The 17982-nt window shown below is 41.7% G+C and overlaps 1 protein-coding gene across 1 annotated transcript; it reads left to right on the top strand.

Annotated features, from left to right (window-relative positions):
- Positions 1-11521: 11521 nt before the first annotated feature.
- asip2b (agouti signaling protein, nonagouti homolog (mouse) 2b) lies at positions 11522-17982 on the top strand (the record flags this gene model as incomplete). Its single annotated transcript, XM_080440075.1, has 3 exons — positions 11522-11631; positions 16399-16472; positions 17824-17982. The coding sequence occupies exons 1-3, from the start codon at positions 11529-11531 to the stop codon at positions 17980-17982; spliced, it is 336 nt and encodes a 111-aa protein (XP_080296201.1). The 5' UTR covers positions 11522-11528.

Raw genomic sequence — 17982 nt, 5'->3', positions numbered from 1 at the left:
TTCTTGACTGCTGGGTTGTGGTTACTGTGTTGATTTGTTGCATCATTGTTGTAAATACGTGAGAATAGACGTTTGCCACAAGATGGCGCTATGGTAACTGTTTCCAGAGGTTTACAGAACAAAACTCTAATGAATTGGAGAGTGGTGTAAATAGAAAGAAGCTTTTTATGTTCCCACCAATCACCAAGGGAATTCCTCTACACAGAACACAAAGCTTCTCATGTAATTATCCATCATTGTGGATCATTTAAATTTTATGTGCACATAAACTAAAATATTTGCTAGTTATTTTATATGAACAAAAGGTGGAGAATAATTTGTTCCAAAGTTTATCCATTGCACCTTCATAAAAAAAGACACAAATTGATAACGAATTCCAGAAACTTGAATGCTAGCGGGCAGTAAACAATCTCTGCTGGCAGGTGCTGTAGCGCAAAACAGATGCAAATGAGCCATATAGTCGTAAAATTTCTCACGGGAGGGAATCTTATCTCAGATCACTTCACTACTGAAATTTATATTGCGTGAAAATCTGTCAGGAAATCTGGCAAAAACAAGGAACAACAGTAGTAGTAGAGGTCCTCTAGTAATACTGTTGTTCCTTGTTTTTGCAAGATTTCCATTAGTTGTGCTGCTAACAAGATATCAAGATAAGGTCATACAACTTTTAGGAACCTTAAGTTAAGGTCCAGAAGTTCCACCTCTACAGTTACTCAGGGCAGTGGTTCCCCAGGGGTTCTTGAGGGGGTTCCATGGGGTCCCTAGCTACATTTGTTAATAAACAGTAGCATCAAAATCTGTTTAACCACTTCAAACCTATATACATCGACTATTTGAAAATAGCTGATTTACACGTGTCAGAATAGGATGTGTTTTGAGCTTGTAGAACTGCTATTTTGGAAAAACTTTAACCTACACTAATATGACATGCTCAAATTAGAGACACCAGGTTGAAAGTGGTTAAGTCTGTCTGTCTGTGACACAACTTGTGTCTAAATAATAACATTGGACGTGTGTTGGGAGGTTAATGCTAATTTCTCACTGACAGGCACCTACAGCAGAATAGCAGCTCAGTTGGAATGAGTCTCAGTCACCCACCACGTTTGGAATGTGCCTCTGGTTATTGAAAAAGGTCCAAACTATAATTACACTGATTCAGATTCATATTCAACTTTATTGTCACATTACACTGGTGGAGTGGGTGAAAATATGTTTCATACAAGCTCCCAACATTTGCAGTTTCAAGGAAGAGTTAGAATATAAAAAGAAGATAATAGAGCGGAAAAGAAACAAAGAAACCAACTAAAAACAACTATACAATGTCCAATAAACAGTATAGGTGCATGTTTAGGTATACATTAGGTATATATTTGTGTACATACAGTATTACAAGATTATTTTTTTCTTTCTGTTTTCATAATCTCTCCCCCGCCCCCTCCAAAATAAGTGCAAGTGTTTCTAATTTCTAAATGTATAGATCTACAAGCTTACAACAACGTTATGAGCTTGTAGATTGGCTATTTTCGAATATCCCAAGTATAGTAAGTAAGTAGGTCGGAGAGGCTTATTGTCGGTATCAGCCAGAGCGCGGTTGTCTATCCCCGCTTCGCAGTGCGCTAGACCAGTGGTTTTCAACCAGTGGTCCTTGAGGGGGTTCCAGGGGGGCCTCAGCAAAAGGTGTCAATACATTTTCACCCCTTTATCCAAATTGTATACGTTGGCTATTCAAAAATAGCAGATCTACATGCTCACAGCGCGTCACTTAGTGCCCCGCTGCGAGCATGTAGATCTGCTATTTTTGAACATTTTCGAAAAATCGTGAAAGGGTTTGAAGAATTTTGTGGAATTTTGGTCACAAATCTTCTCTTCTGGGGGTCCCTGGCACAAAACATTTTCAGATGGAAGTCCGCGGCCAAATGTATATCAATTTAGGGGTCCTTGACATGAAAAAGGTTGAAAACCACTGCGCTAGACCCCTGGGAGATGGATTCCTGAGGTGGAGCGCAACACCTACCATCAGCTCCCAGTACTGACCGCACGACTTGCCACACCCAAGCCGTGCTACTCATTCACTGAGTTGGCGGTGTAACGATAACAGACATATAACATCCGTACAGCACACGGCTACCTAGCAAGCTCAAGGAAATTGAGTTAAAGTATAAAATAACAGATTGGTGGAGACCAATATAAAACTAAAAGCAATTTTTGAAATTGGTGACACATCGAAGCAGGAGCAGTTAGTGGTAAGTTATGTCCATGGTAATCCTTTTAAAACTCATTAGAGGAATCACAGAAGCCAATTTGAGTCTGGTCTGAAGGTCGCTCCACGACCAGGGCCCAAAGTACGAAAGACTTCTTTTTCCAGCCTCAGATTTTGCTGAGGGCACAACGTAGCGCAGCCAAGCATTTGAGCTGAGATTGAGAGAGTTTTGAACTAGGACAAATTTGGAACAAATGTAAGACGGGAGTTTACAGAGAATAGCTTTGTAAATGAAAATTGCAGCCTGCCAGATGTTAAAGAGGACCAACCCACTGAGGAGTACAAAGTACAACGATGAGTCCTGAAATACACTTCTTTTTTTAAATAATTAATTAGAAAAAAATCTATTCAACTTTTCCCTTGGTTTAAAACATTTGAAATGTGCTATCCTGTGCCCTTGGAATGTTGAGCTGACAAGCTGCCAGATGTGGCATTACAAGAAATCTTCCAAGGGTTCAACGTGGCCGATTTACAGTTCTCCCAAGTCAAACATTTAGTGATAGACCTTGGTTAGGGTCTCACAGCATGCACTATGGCTCCTGGGAGTGAGTGTCGAAAACAGGAACAAGTAGGCTAAGAACGGAAAACAGAACAGCTATTGCAAAAGCACTCTGCGGGAAAAATAAAGAGAAAGTCTAAACTCATGACCCTTTCGCCTACCTCATTTACAGCTTTGAGATAAACCCTTAGAGTATCTGAGGGCTCACTTGTGTCTCAGCAACACAGTGGGTACAGTTTAGCTTAATGAGCGACACAGTCTGAGAGATTACGAGTCAAGCCAAACAGCAAGAAGTTCTGCATCACTAACCCTTTAGGTAGAATCCTTCTGTTGTACGCTGAATTCGTCCCTTTATTGCTATATTGCCTAGGTGTTGGCTGTGTTTTTGTGGGTTATTCTATTGACTTAGGCTATCGCACAATATTTTTGGCATTGCAGTTGCACTCTAGTGATAGTGTTGTGGATTGGCATTAGGTAGTTTGTTTTTGTGTTTTATGGATTTCTGTCAGCGAACGAACCCAGTCAAATCCTCTTTGGGGATGAATAAAGCTGATCTTGTCTTATCTTCATTTAAGAATTATTGTTGCGCCAGTCAAGAATGAATGTGATTATGAGAATAAATATGTTACACAATTGATCTCAGATGCTTTGCTTGTGAGCCATAGTGTTAAAATCATGGCAGAAGACCATAATGCTGTAAATTCACATAATGTGGGGAGGGGGGAATTACTTACACATATGTTATAATTTGGCATTTCTCATAAACAATAAATAGCTTATACACATTTTGGAAATTGGCGATTGAACTAGCTAAATATGCGACCACCCCCAACATTCAAAAAACATTGTTTGATTCAGGAGTGAATAAGGGGTGGAAGAAGTCCACCCTTATAACCTCACCCACACTCCCTTTAAACAAACATATACAAAGATGCTTACATAATAGTTATACATATCATTTCATATTTAACAGTAGACAGGCTCCTAGAGCAGCGGTTCTCAAGGTGGGGTCCAGGGACCCTCAGGGTTCCTTTGAGGGTGTTCCAAATGGACCCTTACAAGTCTGTAACTCGAGAGCGTACAAATGGAACCAAATGGACCCGTAGTAGGCCTATAGTTTATGGGAGTCTTTGAAATTAAAAGGTTTGAGAACCACAGTTCCAGATGCAAATACATCTTGTTTTGAATGCTAGACATTTACAAGGTACATTTAGGATAGGCCAATTGTGACATGCTCAAGGTTAGATGACAGCCATTGGGGCTTTAGGACGATGTTCTCTTAATTTCCAGAGACCACACACTGCTTGCCATGCCTTTGTTGTAATGATGTGGTGGATAGCCACAAAGAAACAAATATAAGATTCAGATAATAGCATGTCATCTTTCTGTCTGATGTGTGTGGCTGATTTATCCTGTGTGAATTGATTCATTCAATTCACAACAGCTGTGAAAACAATGAGTTTAACCACAGCCATCGCTCACACCCCCTAGGTTATATCTTGTCTAGATATAAACTAGTACGTAAATATATGAAGTTGCCCCTTATCTGTTGCCTTGCCTTTTTGCCCTACAGTATATCGTCATATGACAAATATAACCAATCGATCTACAAGCTCAACGTGTCGGACTGCGAGCTGACATTTCCAAAATAGGGAGTTAGGGACCCCAGGGTGAAAGTTGTTAAAATGTCTCAAATATTTGGCACTGGGGTCAGGCGCTGTTGGTTGCTGTGAAGGCAATTCCCAGCATGTTTTATGTTTTATCATTATGCTTCATTAGATTTTTGCAGACTGCGTCACGGACCACCTAGCCTCTAGCCTTGCCCTCAGGTGTGCAAAAAGGTGGTTTGATGTGAATTACAGACAAACAACCCAGGAAGACTCTTATCCGCTGCCTTGCATCGATGATGCCCACGTATCAGGCTCCAGCAGGTTCAGATCACTGGAACGGCACAGTGAGTATTGGCAGGTCGATCTGTCCTCCAAAGATCGGCCCAAGACCGCTTTATCTGTTGGACAAGCGTTATGGCAATTACCAGTCATTTGGACTCTGACTGCAACCAAACCACCACGTTCGAGCGCCTAATGGAGAAGGTCCTGGACAGGGTCCCTTGGAACCACTGTGTAATTTACTGTGATAACCTCCTCGCTCCCAGCAGCCTGTGGGAAGTGTTTGAGACCATTCGCCAAGCAGACCTCCGTCTCTACCTGGGCAAATGCACCAACTGAATCTGGGGTCCACCAGAAATTGACCTACAAGCTCACAACGCATCACAGCGTGACTCGTCGTGAGCTTGTAGATTTGCTACTTTTTGGTGCACAACAACCGTACGCAACGAACTAAGTATAACTCAGGCTAGGTGGGGGCTGTGTAGCATCGAAGGCTGTTGGTTGGCTGCAGAGTTACTTCCCAACATGCCTCGGCATGTCTGTGTCTTTTATGTTTGTGTTCATTGGTTAATGTGCAAGGGAATGTGTTTATTAGGGTTTATACGTTACGTATCGTTTTATGTTAGCGTTTTATGTGTTTATATGGTGATGTAATGTAAGTGATATGGTTTGGGCAATAAAAAAAAAACGTTAAAGCATATTATCATAGTAATCGCTGCTATAGAGTGTTTGTGAGGTCTACCCATCTGTCCAGCTCTTTAGTAAACAGTAAATCGATTTTCAGGTGGGATACCAATGTCATCCAAAAAGGATGATGTTCACAGACAGTTATTGCATGCAATAAAGCAAAATGTCATCAATACCTTTGTCCATCTTTGAAATATAAAACCCACACATTCAACATGAAAATCTAAATCTAAAAGGCATGCATATACACAGTATATGTCTGTCATTAAATTATGACCAATGTCCACAAATCATGTATTAAGCCAAAAACTATTAATGTACCCAGTTTAAGTAGACATTTATTTATCATTTCAAATACACCCTTTCTATTGATGTTTTCTTTGAATAACACTGACAATGTTTATATGAGTCAACAGGCTGCATGACACAAACATTTTCCAAATGGTTTAACTGACAAATTGAAGTTGAATCATACAGTAAATTGGATCTTAAATTAATAATCAATTACACACAGTATAGATATACAATGTGACCCAACATTTCCCCAACATTTTTACCCAACAAGTTCCAGGGCGCAACTAATGCCATCATCCACAATTCTCTTAGGGCACAGCACTCTAGAAAGTCACAGGCACATAATTGAATGCATGAAAGCCAGCTGCGAGACAAGGACATCTCTTCTGTTGACTGCATTGTTTGTCCTCAGCTCTCTAACACTTCTTCGTGCTGCTGCCTTATACATCATTAGTTCCATGACTCCTTCTGTCAACCGCAGCCTCCCCAGAGGACTCCCCAAAACACAGTTTTTGTGATGGCTGTAGCACTAAACGGCAGTTCAGTAAATCTTGTCTAAATGAATCTTCATTTGCAGTCATGCGTGTCTGAGGTAATGGCCAGTACATACCTCAACTCATCCAGAGTGGTACGCTCTGGTTCTTCTTGTGGCCGTAACAAAATGGAGTGCGTAACCCCTGACTACAGGCAATGACTCCGCAAGATTTGCTGTCAAACCAAAAGTGACTTTAAGGAACTTTCCCCAAACTTCCTCCAGATTGTATTGATTGGCACAAGCCTCTCTTTGCCTGTACAGTGTGGCCTTTGTGCATTTGAGCAGAAGCTCAACAAGAAGCAACACAAGGACGTCAGGGACACCTCACTTGATGACAGTTGTGTCTCTTGGCGAGGTGGTTGGCATGTAGCTCAATCCTGATATCCGCCCCTTGTTGAGCACTCAACAAATCAGCTAGGCTTTTCACACAATCTTTTTCGATGGTTTTGGTCTCTGATTGATGTGTTTCCTTACGTGTTGCTGGATGTCACGTACTCATTACCTACCTCTCCTCGCTCTTCTCACGGAATACTACAAAATGATAGAGCGCACACGAAAAAGGAGAACGAGAAAGGGGTTGAACCACAGTGGATGAGTTGAGGTATGTTCTGGCAACCACCTCTCAATCGCCCCCAACTGGAGGTCAGTTTAGGCAGCATGTAAGAGCCATGTACTGAACTGCAGTGGCTGGAGCCACAGCATCACAAAAACATTATGCATTAACTGTATAATGTAAATTGATAGTGAATATATCCACCCAGAGAGTATACTCATACCTGATGGACTGTATATGTATTCATTGGCAAGAGATGTACCAATAGATGTGTATTTATTCAAGCTATGCATTTATATGTATGGTTACCTGTTTGAACTTAGAATGTGAATAGACAAATAACCTACAGTACTTTTATGATAACAAAACAGTCCTTTGGTACATAATATAAATAAATATATATTTTTTGTGATTGGTTTACTTTACTAATGACAGGCATGCTTACAGTATACATTTATTTTCAATTTCCAATTCTGCCTATAATTAATGTGTGGAGACATTAGTGCATACATTTCAAAGTATGTACAAATATGCTACAATATGCACGGACAACTACCGGGGCATCAGCCTGAGCTCACAAGTCGCCAAGACACCGGATGATCCCCAACCATCTTAGACCCTTCTTAGACCCTCTCCTGAGAAACTCACAGAATGGCTTCCGTCATGAGCGAACAACAGTAGGGCAGATAGTGGCGCTGAGGAGGATACAGGAAGGTGTCAGGAAGCGTAACCTGTCAGCGGTGATCACCTTCCAAAAAGCTTTGGACACCATACACCGGGGGGGGGAAACTCATGAACATTCTCCGGGCCTACGGAGTTCCTGAGAAGATGGTACTGACACCAAAGAGTTTGTCAGCCTGTAGGCGTCCTATAGACTGACACCCTGGCCCCCTTTCTGTTTATTGTAATGATGGACCATGCCCAGAGACTCACAATCAGTGGCATGGAGGAGGCACTGGGGTTCACGCTGGTCCAGAGGAAGACTTTAGGCGAGTACACCCCATCACGATTACCGACCTTGATTATGCAGTTGACATGCCCTAGTCTTGGATACTGCAGAAAAGGGAAGAGAACTAACTACTACTGGCATTAGAAATGTAGTGCAGGAAGATTGGCCTCAAGCTCAATGCCAAGAAAACAAAAGTATTGGCATTTGACACGGACGATAAAACCATTGCTACTGCCGAAGGGGCGGTGCTTGAGGTAGTTGAAGACTTCAAACATCTCTGTGCCTGGACTGCTTCCACGGCACAGGATCTGAAAGTCGTGAGGGCACTTGCCTGGAATGCCCTGCATGGGATGAGGAGTGTGGACATCTGATATGGTAGAAGACCCCAAAATGCGGCTCTTCGTAGCTACAGTGGAGTCTGTGCTGCTGTACGTGGCCGAGACATGGGCGCTCACAGCACAGCAGGAAAGGGCTCTGGATGGCGTCTACACTACACTGATACGAATGGCACTAGGTGTCACATGGGCGGACCACATCAGAAATGTGGACCTCTATGGGGACCTGCCATGGGTCACAGACAAGGTCAAGCACTGCGGCAGATACCCGGAACTGGTGGCAAGCAAACGGACACTGTGGGAGTCAACCCAGGGCACAGCCAGGAAAGCATAGACAGGAGGGTGTGGAAGGCAGCGATTCAGGGGTCCTGAGTTGGTGTTGGCAATCGCATCACATCATATTTATTATTGATTTTATTGTTCTGTATGTCTCTGCTATCCTCCCCCCAAAAGACAAAAAGAAAGTAAAAACACATGCCACTCTTTATACAATTACACTCAAATGACCCCAACAGAAATAAGCTCTCTTTGTGTTTGAGTGGTTCTCAAACATTTTCATGTCAAGGACCCCCAAATGTACTGTATTTGGCCGTGGACCCCATCTGAAAATACATTTTGGACCCTAACCCTGACCCCCAGCAAAGAACATTTATGTAAAAAAAAATATCTGAAAAAGAAATCTAAATTATTTCAAAAGTTTCTTATTTTTTAAACATTTTCCAAAATAGCATATCTACAAGCTCACAGCGTGTCACATTATTGTTGTTTTGGCTATTTCAGCTATTTTTAGCTCTATCTAGGCAAAGCAATTAAATAGGGTTAAAGACAATATTGGTCTTGATAATATGGCCCATCATTGGTTCCGTGACTATTTAATCGGGAAGCGCCAATGTGTGAGGGTGCTCAATCTGAATTCTTGCAGGTTACCAAAGGTGTGCCTCAAGGTTCTGTCTTAGGTCCACTTCTCTTCAACATTTACATAAATAACATTGTCTCCAAGTTAAAAGACTGCCAATCCCATTTCTATGCAGATGACAAAATTATTTATTGTACAGCTGACTCTGTCCAATTAGCAATGGAAAAACTCTAACAATCTTTTAACATCCTGCAAGATACACTTACTGTATCTCACTTAAAGGTTTCATGACGTTCAGTTTTACCACACATTAAAAGTCTTTGTCATGGTCCTTCAAACGTGTATAGAAAGTTTTAACAAAAAAATCCACTCCATTGATCCATGGCAGGTGTTTTTCTCTCACATTTCTAAAGCCTTTTCAACTGCAATGAAAAAATAAATCTTTGCCTGCGGGTGTCGCTGGTGAGGGATTTTGCCTGTCAATCATCGCCTCTGCTCCGCCCCCCCCAAAGGAAAGGATAGGGGAGGGGAGGGGCGAGGAGGAGAGTGGGCGGGATTAATCGACTGTGACCTCACTGCCGAAGGGCCAAGCTCAGATTACTTTTCAGCCTAATTATTCAGAAAACCCCAGACCACAGAAAATCCACTGAATGTTCAAAGTTCAGATTTTTTGGGTGTAATTGAGGTAATAAAACCCATAGATATAGAAACCTAGATACCTCATTGGCCTCTGCAGTTCATTGTAACGACTGGTCTCTCAATACAAGGCTCTTCCGCGGGGCTGTTTGACTACTGACCAATCACATCACGTTAACTACTGGCCAATCACAGCGCGTCTAACTGACTAGTTGCTGCGCGGCTGCCTCTTAAGAAAAGACCCACCCCACCTGCCTCTGATTGGCCTACCGAACGCCCCCTTCTGTGACGCACACAGAAGTTTCCAGCTTGCCCCCCACAAGCATAGAGGAAGCTGAAGTGCGTCCGAGATGCCGACGCTTCAGAGCCAGAGAAGGCGTCTACCTTTATATGTCTATGATAAAACCCCCCAAAAAACATAAAAAACAAAAAAAGTGAAAATGAATGTCATAGAACCTTTAAACTGGTTCTGAACTCTAGCAAAACTAAATTCATGATATTTTTGAGAGCTAAAAACATAAACTATAACTGTTTACATATACTGTTAGTGGATCCTCTATTGCCAGGATACAAATATCTACAAATATCTCTGTATTTGGCTCGATGAAAAATTAACATTTAAATATGACATTGCCGATCTCACCACCAAACTAAGACAGAAAATGTGATTTGTTTACAGAAACAAAGTCAGCTTCCCGAAGATCTGCAGGAAAAGGATTGTTGAAGCTGTCTTTACAGTATGTCAGTTTTGGACTACGGTGATGTAATTTATAGAAATGCTGTCCCTACCACTCTTTTACCCCTAGACACAGTTTATCACTCAGCAGCACTTAAGATTTATTACTGGTGAAAGCTACGGGCTACACCACTCACCATTGTATCCTCTACGACAAAGTAGGTTGGTCTTCTCTCTCTGAGAGGAGAACTAGGCACTGGTTACGGTATCAGTTTATTTTTAAGGCCATTGATGGGAAGTTACCACCATAAATCACATTCTGTTAGAGTGGAAATAAAGCACTTACCAGACCCACTCAAGCAATTGGCTTGAGGTTCCACCTGTTCATTCTGAACTGGTCAAAACTGCTTTCTGCTATGATGCTCTTATTTCATGGAACAATGTAATAACCTGCTCTTTAATCTCCCTACCTCACTATGTAAATGTAAATGTTTTCTGTTATGGTCTTATTTTGTTGTTTCTGTGCTTTATATCTGTGTCTCTATTGTTATGTGTGTAATCTTGACAGCATTGCAAATAAGGGTAAACCTCAATGCTCTTTTCAAGAATAAATAAACATTTCAATCAAAACTGATTTTGATTCTAACTCATTTTGTTGGGGACCCCCTGGAACCCCTTCACTTTGCAGAACCACTGCTAAAGACAGAAACAAATATATGCATTTTTGTCAATCAGTCAAAGATGGAAAAAGCCACAAAGGTATTGATGAAATCTTCTCTGACATTCTGATCATTAAGGCAGATGCTGTCATCCCTTTTGGAGAAGCCACGTTTTTAAATTGTTTTCGGTTAGGAGGATCCAAACATAAACCTATATAAACACATTTCACAGTAAAATATTTTCATACAACCATCCATTTAAAATACTATAGACATATATTAGGCTAAAGTTATGACAAGAAGCATGGTTCTGCTTTGGGGCCAGGGGTATCTCAACTTCTAGGGGCCATTGATCGTCTACCCTCTACTGGAAGGCAGCCATGCAGCGCACACACGCGCGCACGCGCGCGCGCGCACGCACGCACGCACGCACACACACACACACACACACACACACACACACACACAGAGAGAGAGATCCACCGCCCCTATTTTCCCTCCCAACATCAGGACAGAAGCAGCAGCCTGTTGGATTTAAAGGGACCCGAGAGACTGACAGAAAATAAAGGATTTTTTTCTGCTGAAAGGAGCATTTGATATAACACATGGACATATAATTCCCCTGCTCTTTAGCAGCAGCCTATGGTTTTCAGTTGATTTGTTCAACATTAATTCCAACATCTCAACAGATTTCTTCAGAATGTGGAAGGTATATTTGCTGTGCATTTTCCTGCTCTCAGTGGCTCTGCCGTTCTTGCTGGCAGAGAGAGATGTGAGCAACAAGAAGAACGAACATGATTCAGGTGAGGCTCCACCACCACCGGCTTCATATTAACGGTTCATTTTTACTAATTTAAGTGAATTAGGCACAGCTGCGTTGGAAACAGTCAATTAATAGGCTAGCCTAGGCTACATTTTTTTCGTGCGTCAATTAAAAATATGTCAATCTCGCTCTGGTAACCGGAACACTCGCCCCAAAACACGCTCACCCCCATTTTTTTTTCGCGGACCGCTCGCCCCCAGCGGTTCTTGTATTTGTGTTTTCGTTTTACTGAAGATAAGGTTAGAAATAAGTTTAGGGTTAGGGATAGTTTTACTGAGGTAAAGTTTAGGAATAAGGATAGGTTTAGGCACAGTGTACTGAGGTTACGTTTATGAATAAGGTTAGGTTTAGACAGTTTAGGCATAGATTACAGAGGTTATGTTGAGGAATACCAGGTGGCGACCGTCCCGAGGTCGCCGGATTTGCCCCGGGGCGACTGTAATTTGGGGCGAGCGTTTGTTATTCCAAGCTTTCCCGTTGTGTACAACGCACTAAAATAGATGAGCGTGAGTGGAGACTGAACGCAAGATGGTAGGCTATTAACATAATAGGCTATTTTACCATTTTAGTGTCATATTATGATAACTCAAGCATTAATCCTCGTGTCTCATTCCAAGAAATCAACAGGTTGAGTGAGTTTGTCATAATATTCTAGGCTATTAAACGTTGTCCCTTTTCTGTTGCTTAATTGGTTGCCTTGGGTGCAGTTAATATATTTTTCTCTAAATACCTGCAAAGGCAAATATCACTATATATGAAAGAGAATTGTGTCATTCTGATGGACGGGAGTCCAGCATCACTATGAAGAACTAGTGACACTATGAACATATATTTTACACCATAAATAGTGTTTTAGACTAGAGCTGAGATGTAGGAATTGTTCTATAAATGAAAAATATGAATTCTGGCTATAGTACCATGGTTGCTTTTCCTAAATTGTTATGCTGTCCATTGATGTGACTTCACAGATCACAGACAAATATTGGGTTTCAGGCAATGATACAAATAGCATGTGCTGATGTCATCTTTTTTCCCCTGTTGTTTTATAAACACCTATTGGCATTATTATTGAAATAACAAAGGAAACACATTTATCAAAATGAAAAAAATACCCTATCTAGTATCTACAATATTTTGCTTTCCAGTAGACTGAGTGTAGAACTGGATTTTGTAAGATTTTGTAAGGTTTGTAAGATAATAAATAAGAATAATCCTTTTCACATTACATTTCACTAATTAAGTGACAGATATTCCTGGTTTCTGTGCTTGTTCTTAAACCATCACCTGAACCACTGCCACCTAGATCAATTCCTGTTGTACATGATTAACGTTCATAATATAGCAGATCTACAAGTTCACAACGCCTGCAAAGAGACACGTTGTGAGCTTGTAGATTCTGCAATTATATTTTAGTGAAACTGGGAGGGGGCATAGTATAGAGCCCTGGGGTACTTAGTCAACTAAGTGTAGGGTTTCTGTGTTAATGTCCAGCTCACTAACATAAAAATGACAGAAGCCATCACTATACTATACCATATATTGGCGCTATATGGTTAACATAATGTGTCATCTATAACAGATATGATAGGCTGCTTTTCTCTCTTATCCCAATGAAAAAAATATTTTGACAAATTTAGCAGTGATGAAATAGCTTATTAGAAGGACTAGAGGGCACAGCCTACTGGGGAACAATATAAGTTGGGAACAATGAAAGTTGGGAAAGCAGGCCCTACCTGTTTATGTGGTAAACTGAAATGACACAGTCAATACCCTCATGGCACTAGCTATACTATAGCTAAACTTTTCTATAAAATATGTCCTTAAAATGTATGGTGATTGTGAGCGATGGCACCATATGTGGGGAGGGTTGGATGCAACCCCCTGGCCTCGTGCTGGGAGTTCCTCAAAAGTGAGATATTCTGTATGTTCTGTACACTATGTGCACATGAGTGAGGGGCCCACTACATGTGCACAGGCCAAAGAATTTCATGCCACCACTATACAGTACATCCATGATGGGCAGAGATACTTGGTGTGAGTCAGACTGCAGTCTCGCATAGCCAGACGATCAGAGAACCAAATTATTTTATTTTCTCATTTTTATTGAATTTTTTACATAAAAACTACAAGTGCAATACAATCCTCAAACAAACAAAAACACAATAGGACAGCAGCAGAAGAAAGCAAACAGAACCAAGGACAAAGGATTGGTTTTCAAAGCAGTGGGCATAGGTTTGTTACCATATAGGTTTTCTACGCTGTCCAAGCCCAATTCATCCCATTTAGATTTCCCCAGACGTATTAGTAAGCGGAGATCTCTGATTGTCTGACGACGCAAGAGTGTGTGTGTGTACGCGTGCGTGCGCGTGCGTGCGTGTGTGTGTGTGTGTGCACGCGTGCGTGTGTGTGCGTGTCTGCAGCAAATCTCACAAACTACTAAAGTCGGTTGTATTTTTTATGCACATTTGCAGCAGGCCAAGGACCTCCATTCTTGATTTTTTTTTCAAATTGGTCAGTGACAACTGTAATTTTTAATAATCATAGAACAATCATCCCTCCAGGCTATGGTATAAGCGTCCCACCAGGCTATAGACCAGAACTAGCCAATCACAGACATGGTGCTGCGGCAGGAACACAAACGTACCCATGCAGCCCCCAAGTATGACGAAAAGCTAAATAACTGATCTACAAGCTCACAACTGGTCACAACGAGACGCATTGTGAGCTTGTAGATCTGCAATGTTAGCCATTTTCTTATTTAGTTTTTATTCATATTCTGCCCAGAATAGATATGCCAGGTTGAAATGGTTCAGGCCAAATTATAGGGGAAACCTGACTACCATTGATTAATTGGTGATATGAAATGATGATTTAGTACAAGGAAGAACGTGGACAGATGAATTGTTTCTGGTATTTACTGAGACATTAGTACACACCTGGCTATATTAAGGCTGGTAGGATCGTTGTGATTGTGTGTGCTTTGGTATTCTGTCACACACACATGGGACAATATCAGATACTAGGGCCAAGCACATTTTATGACTAGAACAGGCGATTCCCAACCTGTGGTCCGGGTATTTTACTGTACGTTTTTCTTTAAAACCTTTCATCGTGTTAGTTCCATTGATCCAAGCCGGAACACAATCTATAGATAGATCTTTGAAATAAACATGCTCTGAAAATGCACGCAACCCACCCATGGCCAATGGGCCGTGATCCAGAAAAGGTGGAGAACCACTGCCCTATAACATTGTGATGTCATGTTTGTCCTAGTGATGACAACATGCCAAACTATTCATACATAAGTACAACTGGTAATCACATGCCACCCTGCTCTTTCATGGCAGTAGTGTAGGGGGTTCCGGGGGGGGGGGTCCCAGAGAAATGTGTTAATGTAACATCAAAATCAGTTCAACCACTATTTTAAAATAGCTGACGTTGTGACCATTTTGAATATTTCTGAAACATTTGAACGACACAAATCTTGTATGGGGTCCCTGGACAAAACACTTTCAGATGGGGATCTGCTGCCAAATAAATGTCAATTTGGGGATCCTTGACATGAAAAGGTTTGAGAACCGCTGGCGTAGGAGGTGGTAGAAATGTAACCGCATACATGGCTGTTATTATTAGGGAATGCCTCCTGGCAGAGATCTGCCTGTCTGATAATAGTGGATAAATGGGAATAGTGGGTGTGTGGTTTTGACACCTATCATTTTCCTAGCAGTCTGCACCGAACGAGCAATCCAGCAGAGTATATACCAATGAACCGCAAAGAGCAGACTTGAGTGGTGGATTTTGTGTATTTAATCACTGCCGGTTCGATCCCCGGCTCCCGCTCGATCCCCGGCTCCCGCTGAGTTTGTGTCGATGTGAAGACACTGAACCCTTAACTGCTCCCGATGAACAGGCGTCGGTGTGTGTGTGTGTGTGTGTGTGTGTGTGTGTGTGTGTGTGTGTGTGTGTGTGTGTGTGTGTGTGTGTGTGTGTGTGTGTGTGTGTGTGTGTGTGTGCGTGTGTGCGTGCGTGCGTGCGTGCGTGCGTGCGTGCGTGCGTGCGTGCGTGAGAATGAAGTGAATGAATGTAATGCACGTTGTAAAGCGCTTTGGATGAATAAATGCACCATTTAACTTATTGTTTTCAAGGTTTTAAAGACAAAAATATACCAATTAATGTTTTAATCATGTATTCTTTTATATTAATGTTATCATAAAAATATTTTAGTGTTTTACCAATTATTTGGGGGCAATACCCTCGTGGCCCACCAGTTGGGAATCACTGAAATAATTCATTGTTGTCCTGTAACAGTTGAGCTTAATTTATACTCCATTGTAGGGCGTTGCTGTGCGACGAAGTATAAAACAGCATTTACACCCATTTTATGCCAAATGCGGTAAACTGATTCCTTCACTTTGAGGCCTGTGGATAATTAAGTTCAATTTCCTCGCAATCGTGAAATGAATACATCTATTTGATCTAATCTAATATGATAGTATGGCCATATAATTGCATGGAATCTTCGCTAAATAACCAACACTAGCCCACCCACTGTGACCGAGAAACTGGAAGGCCACATTAAATGATCAAATCAACCGCTCAGCCATTGAAAATGGTATCTGAATCGGAATTATAAATCAGAATTACGAACATCTAAAAAGAGGCTAAAGATGCCAGGTCAGGCACTGGATTGTTTTTCACGGACATAAAAACCAGGCATCTCATCAAAAATCTGTGTTTCCAACTGTAGCCTGGGGCCAAGGAAACCACCGCCGGTTGTTTGCCAGGAGAAGACTCTCTCCACTCCAGGGAGATCATCTTCCTGTAAGTTATTTGGTACACATCATAGATCAACCTCATGTTTGGGAACTCCTTTCAGTTGACATGTTTTGTTGTCAGTCAATGAGCTTTGTTCTCCCCATTAATACTGAAGAACTATTGGCTTTCCCTACAGCATCACCATTGTGTCTCAATCTTTCTCTCTATATCTTGCTCCATCTTGACCTGTTTGTATCTCTCTTTCAAAAAAGAATAATGCTATCAATACAAAATAAGGGGCCACAGATACACACTTAGTGTTGAACTTTATTTTATTCCTCCCTTCATGTTCCTCTGTGCGGACTTTACTTTCCCTGTTGCCCTGCCATGTGGATTTTGTTTTAACTGTTAGGTTTCTGCCCTGTGTTTTCCTTTTTTTTTTGCGCCTTATGTCTAATCATGCACATACCTGCCGCTATGTGGACCTACAGTACCAATGTGTTACCACTTTCACACCTTCAGTTTTACCTCATGTACGTACAGTACATACTGTATCTGCTGGGCTTATGCAATGCATAATGTGCATGGCTGCGTGCGCGTGTGTGTGTGTGTGTGTGTGTGTGTGTGTGTTTATGAGAGTGTGTAGATATCTTGTTCTGTTGTTCTTTTTGACATGCTTATTTGGCGTTTTGATTGTTTTACTCTCTGCTCTACCTCTCTCTGCAACGCTCCCTTCCCTCCTTTTTCTATACTTTGTATAGGGGACCCCCAGGGGTACTTGAGGGGTTCCAGGGGGTCCCCAGCTAAATGATGGATAGGAACCAAATGGACCCTTATGGGTCTGTAACTCTGAGAGTGTACAAATGTAACCAAATGGACCCTTATGGGTCTGTAGCTCTGAAGGTCCTTACACACCGGGGCGAATTCTTCATGCGAATAAATACGTTTTTATTTAAAACCTTATAAAGTCAATGCAAGCGTCCACATCAGTTTCGCGAAGCGAAAAAGCATCTTTTAATTATTCGGAACGAGTCCGAAATTTGTGTATATTCGCATATTCGCCGGTGTGTAAGGACCTTTAGAGTGTACAAATGGAACCTAATGGACCCGTTGGAACCATTTGTGCACTCTCAGTGCACAAATGGTAAATTCACATCGATTGTAATTCACAAATGTGTAAATTTACATTGATTTTACAATATGAATTGGGGTCCCAGAGATAGAAATGCCATTAAATGGGGGTCCGTAGCCTAATGCATGTCAAACTTGAAATTAAAATGGTTCAGAATCACTGCTAGAGGAGTTTCCCATTCTGGAAAACAACGATGGAGCTCAGCTTACGCCAACAAATACATTTTACACCCACTTCTTTACATCTGTGAAAACCAGTGATGTGTGTGTGTGTGTGTAATTGCAGAAGAGGGTGAAGGCCCCGGCGCGGCGCTGCAGTCGGCTGATGGAGAACTGCTCCTCTCACGAGCCCTGCTGTGACCCGTGTGCCTCCTGCCGCTGTCGCCTCTTCAACACCATCTGCCACTGCTGGAGGATGGGATCGCAGTGCTCCAAGAAGACCTAA

The sequence above is a fragment of the Gymnoscopelus braueri genome (assembly GCF_963280865.1).
Source record: "Gymnoscopelus braueri genome assembly, chromosome: 10".
NCBI classification, from domain to species: domain Eukaryota; kingdom Metazoa; phylum Chordata; class Actinopteri; order Myctophiformes; family Myctophidae; genus Gymnoscopelus; species Gymnoscopelus braueri.
The sequence above is the reverse complement of the archived record's forward strand: the minus strand, read 5'-3'. Positions and strand labels throughout refer to the sequence as shown.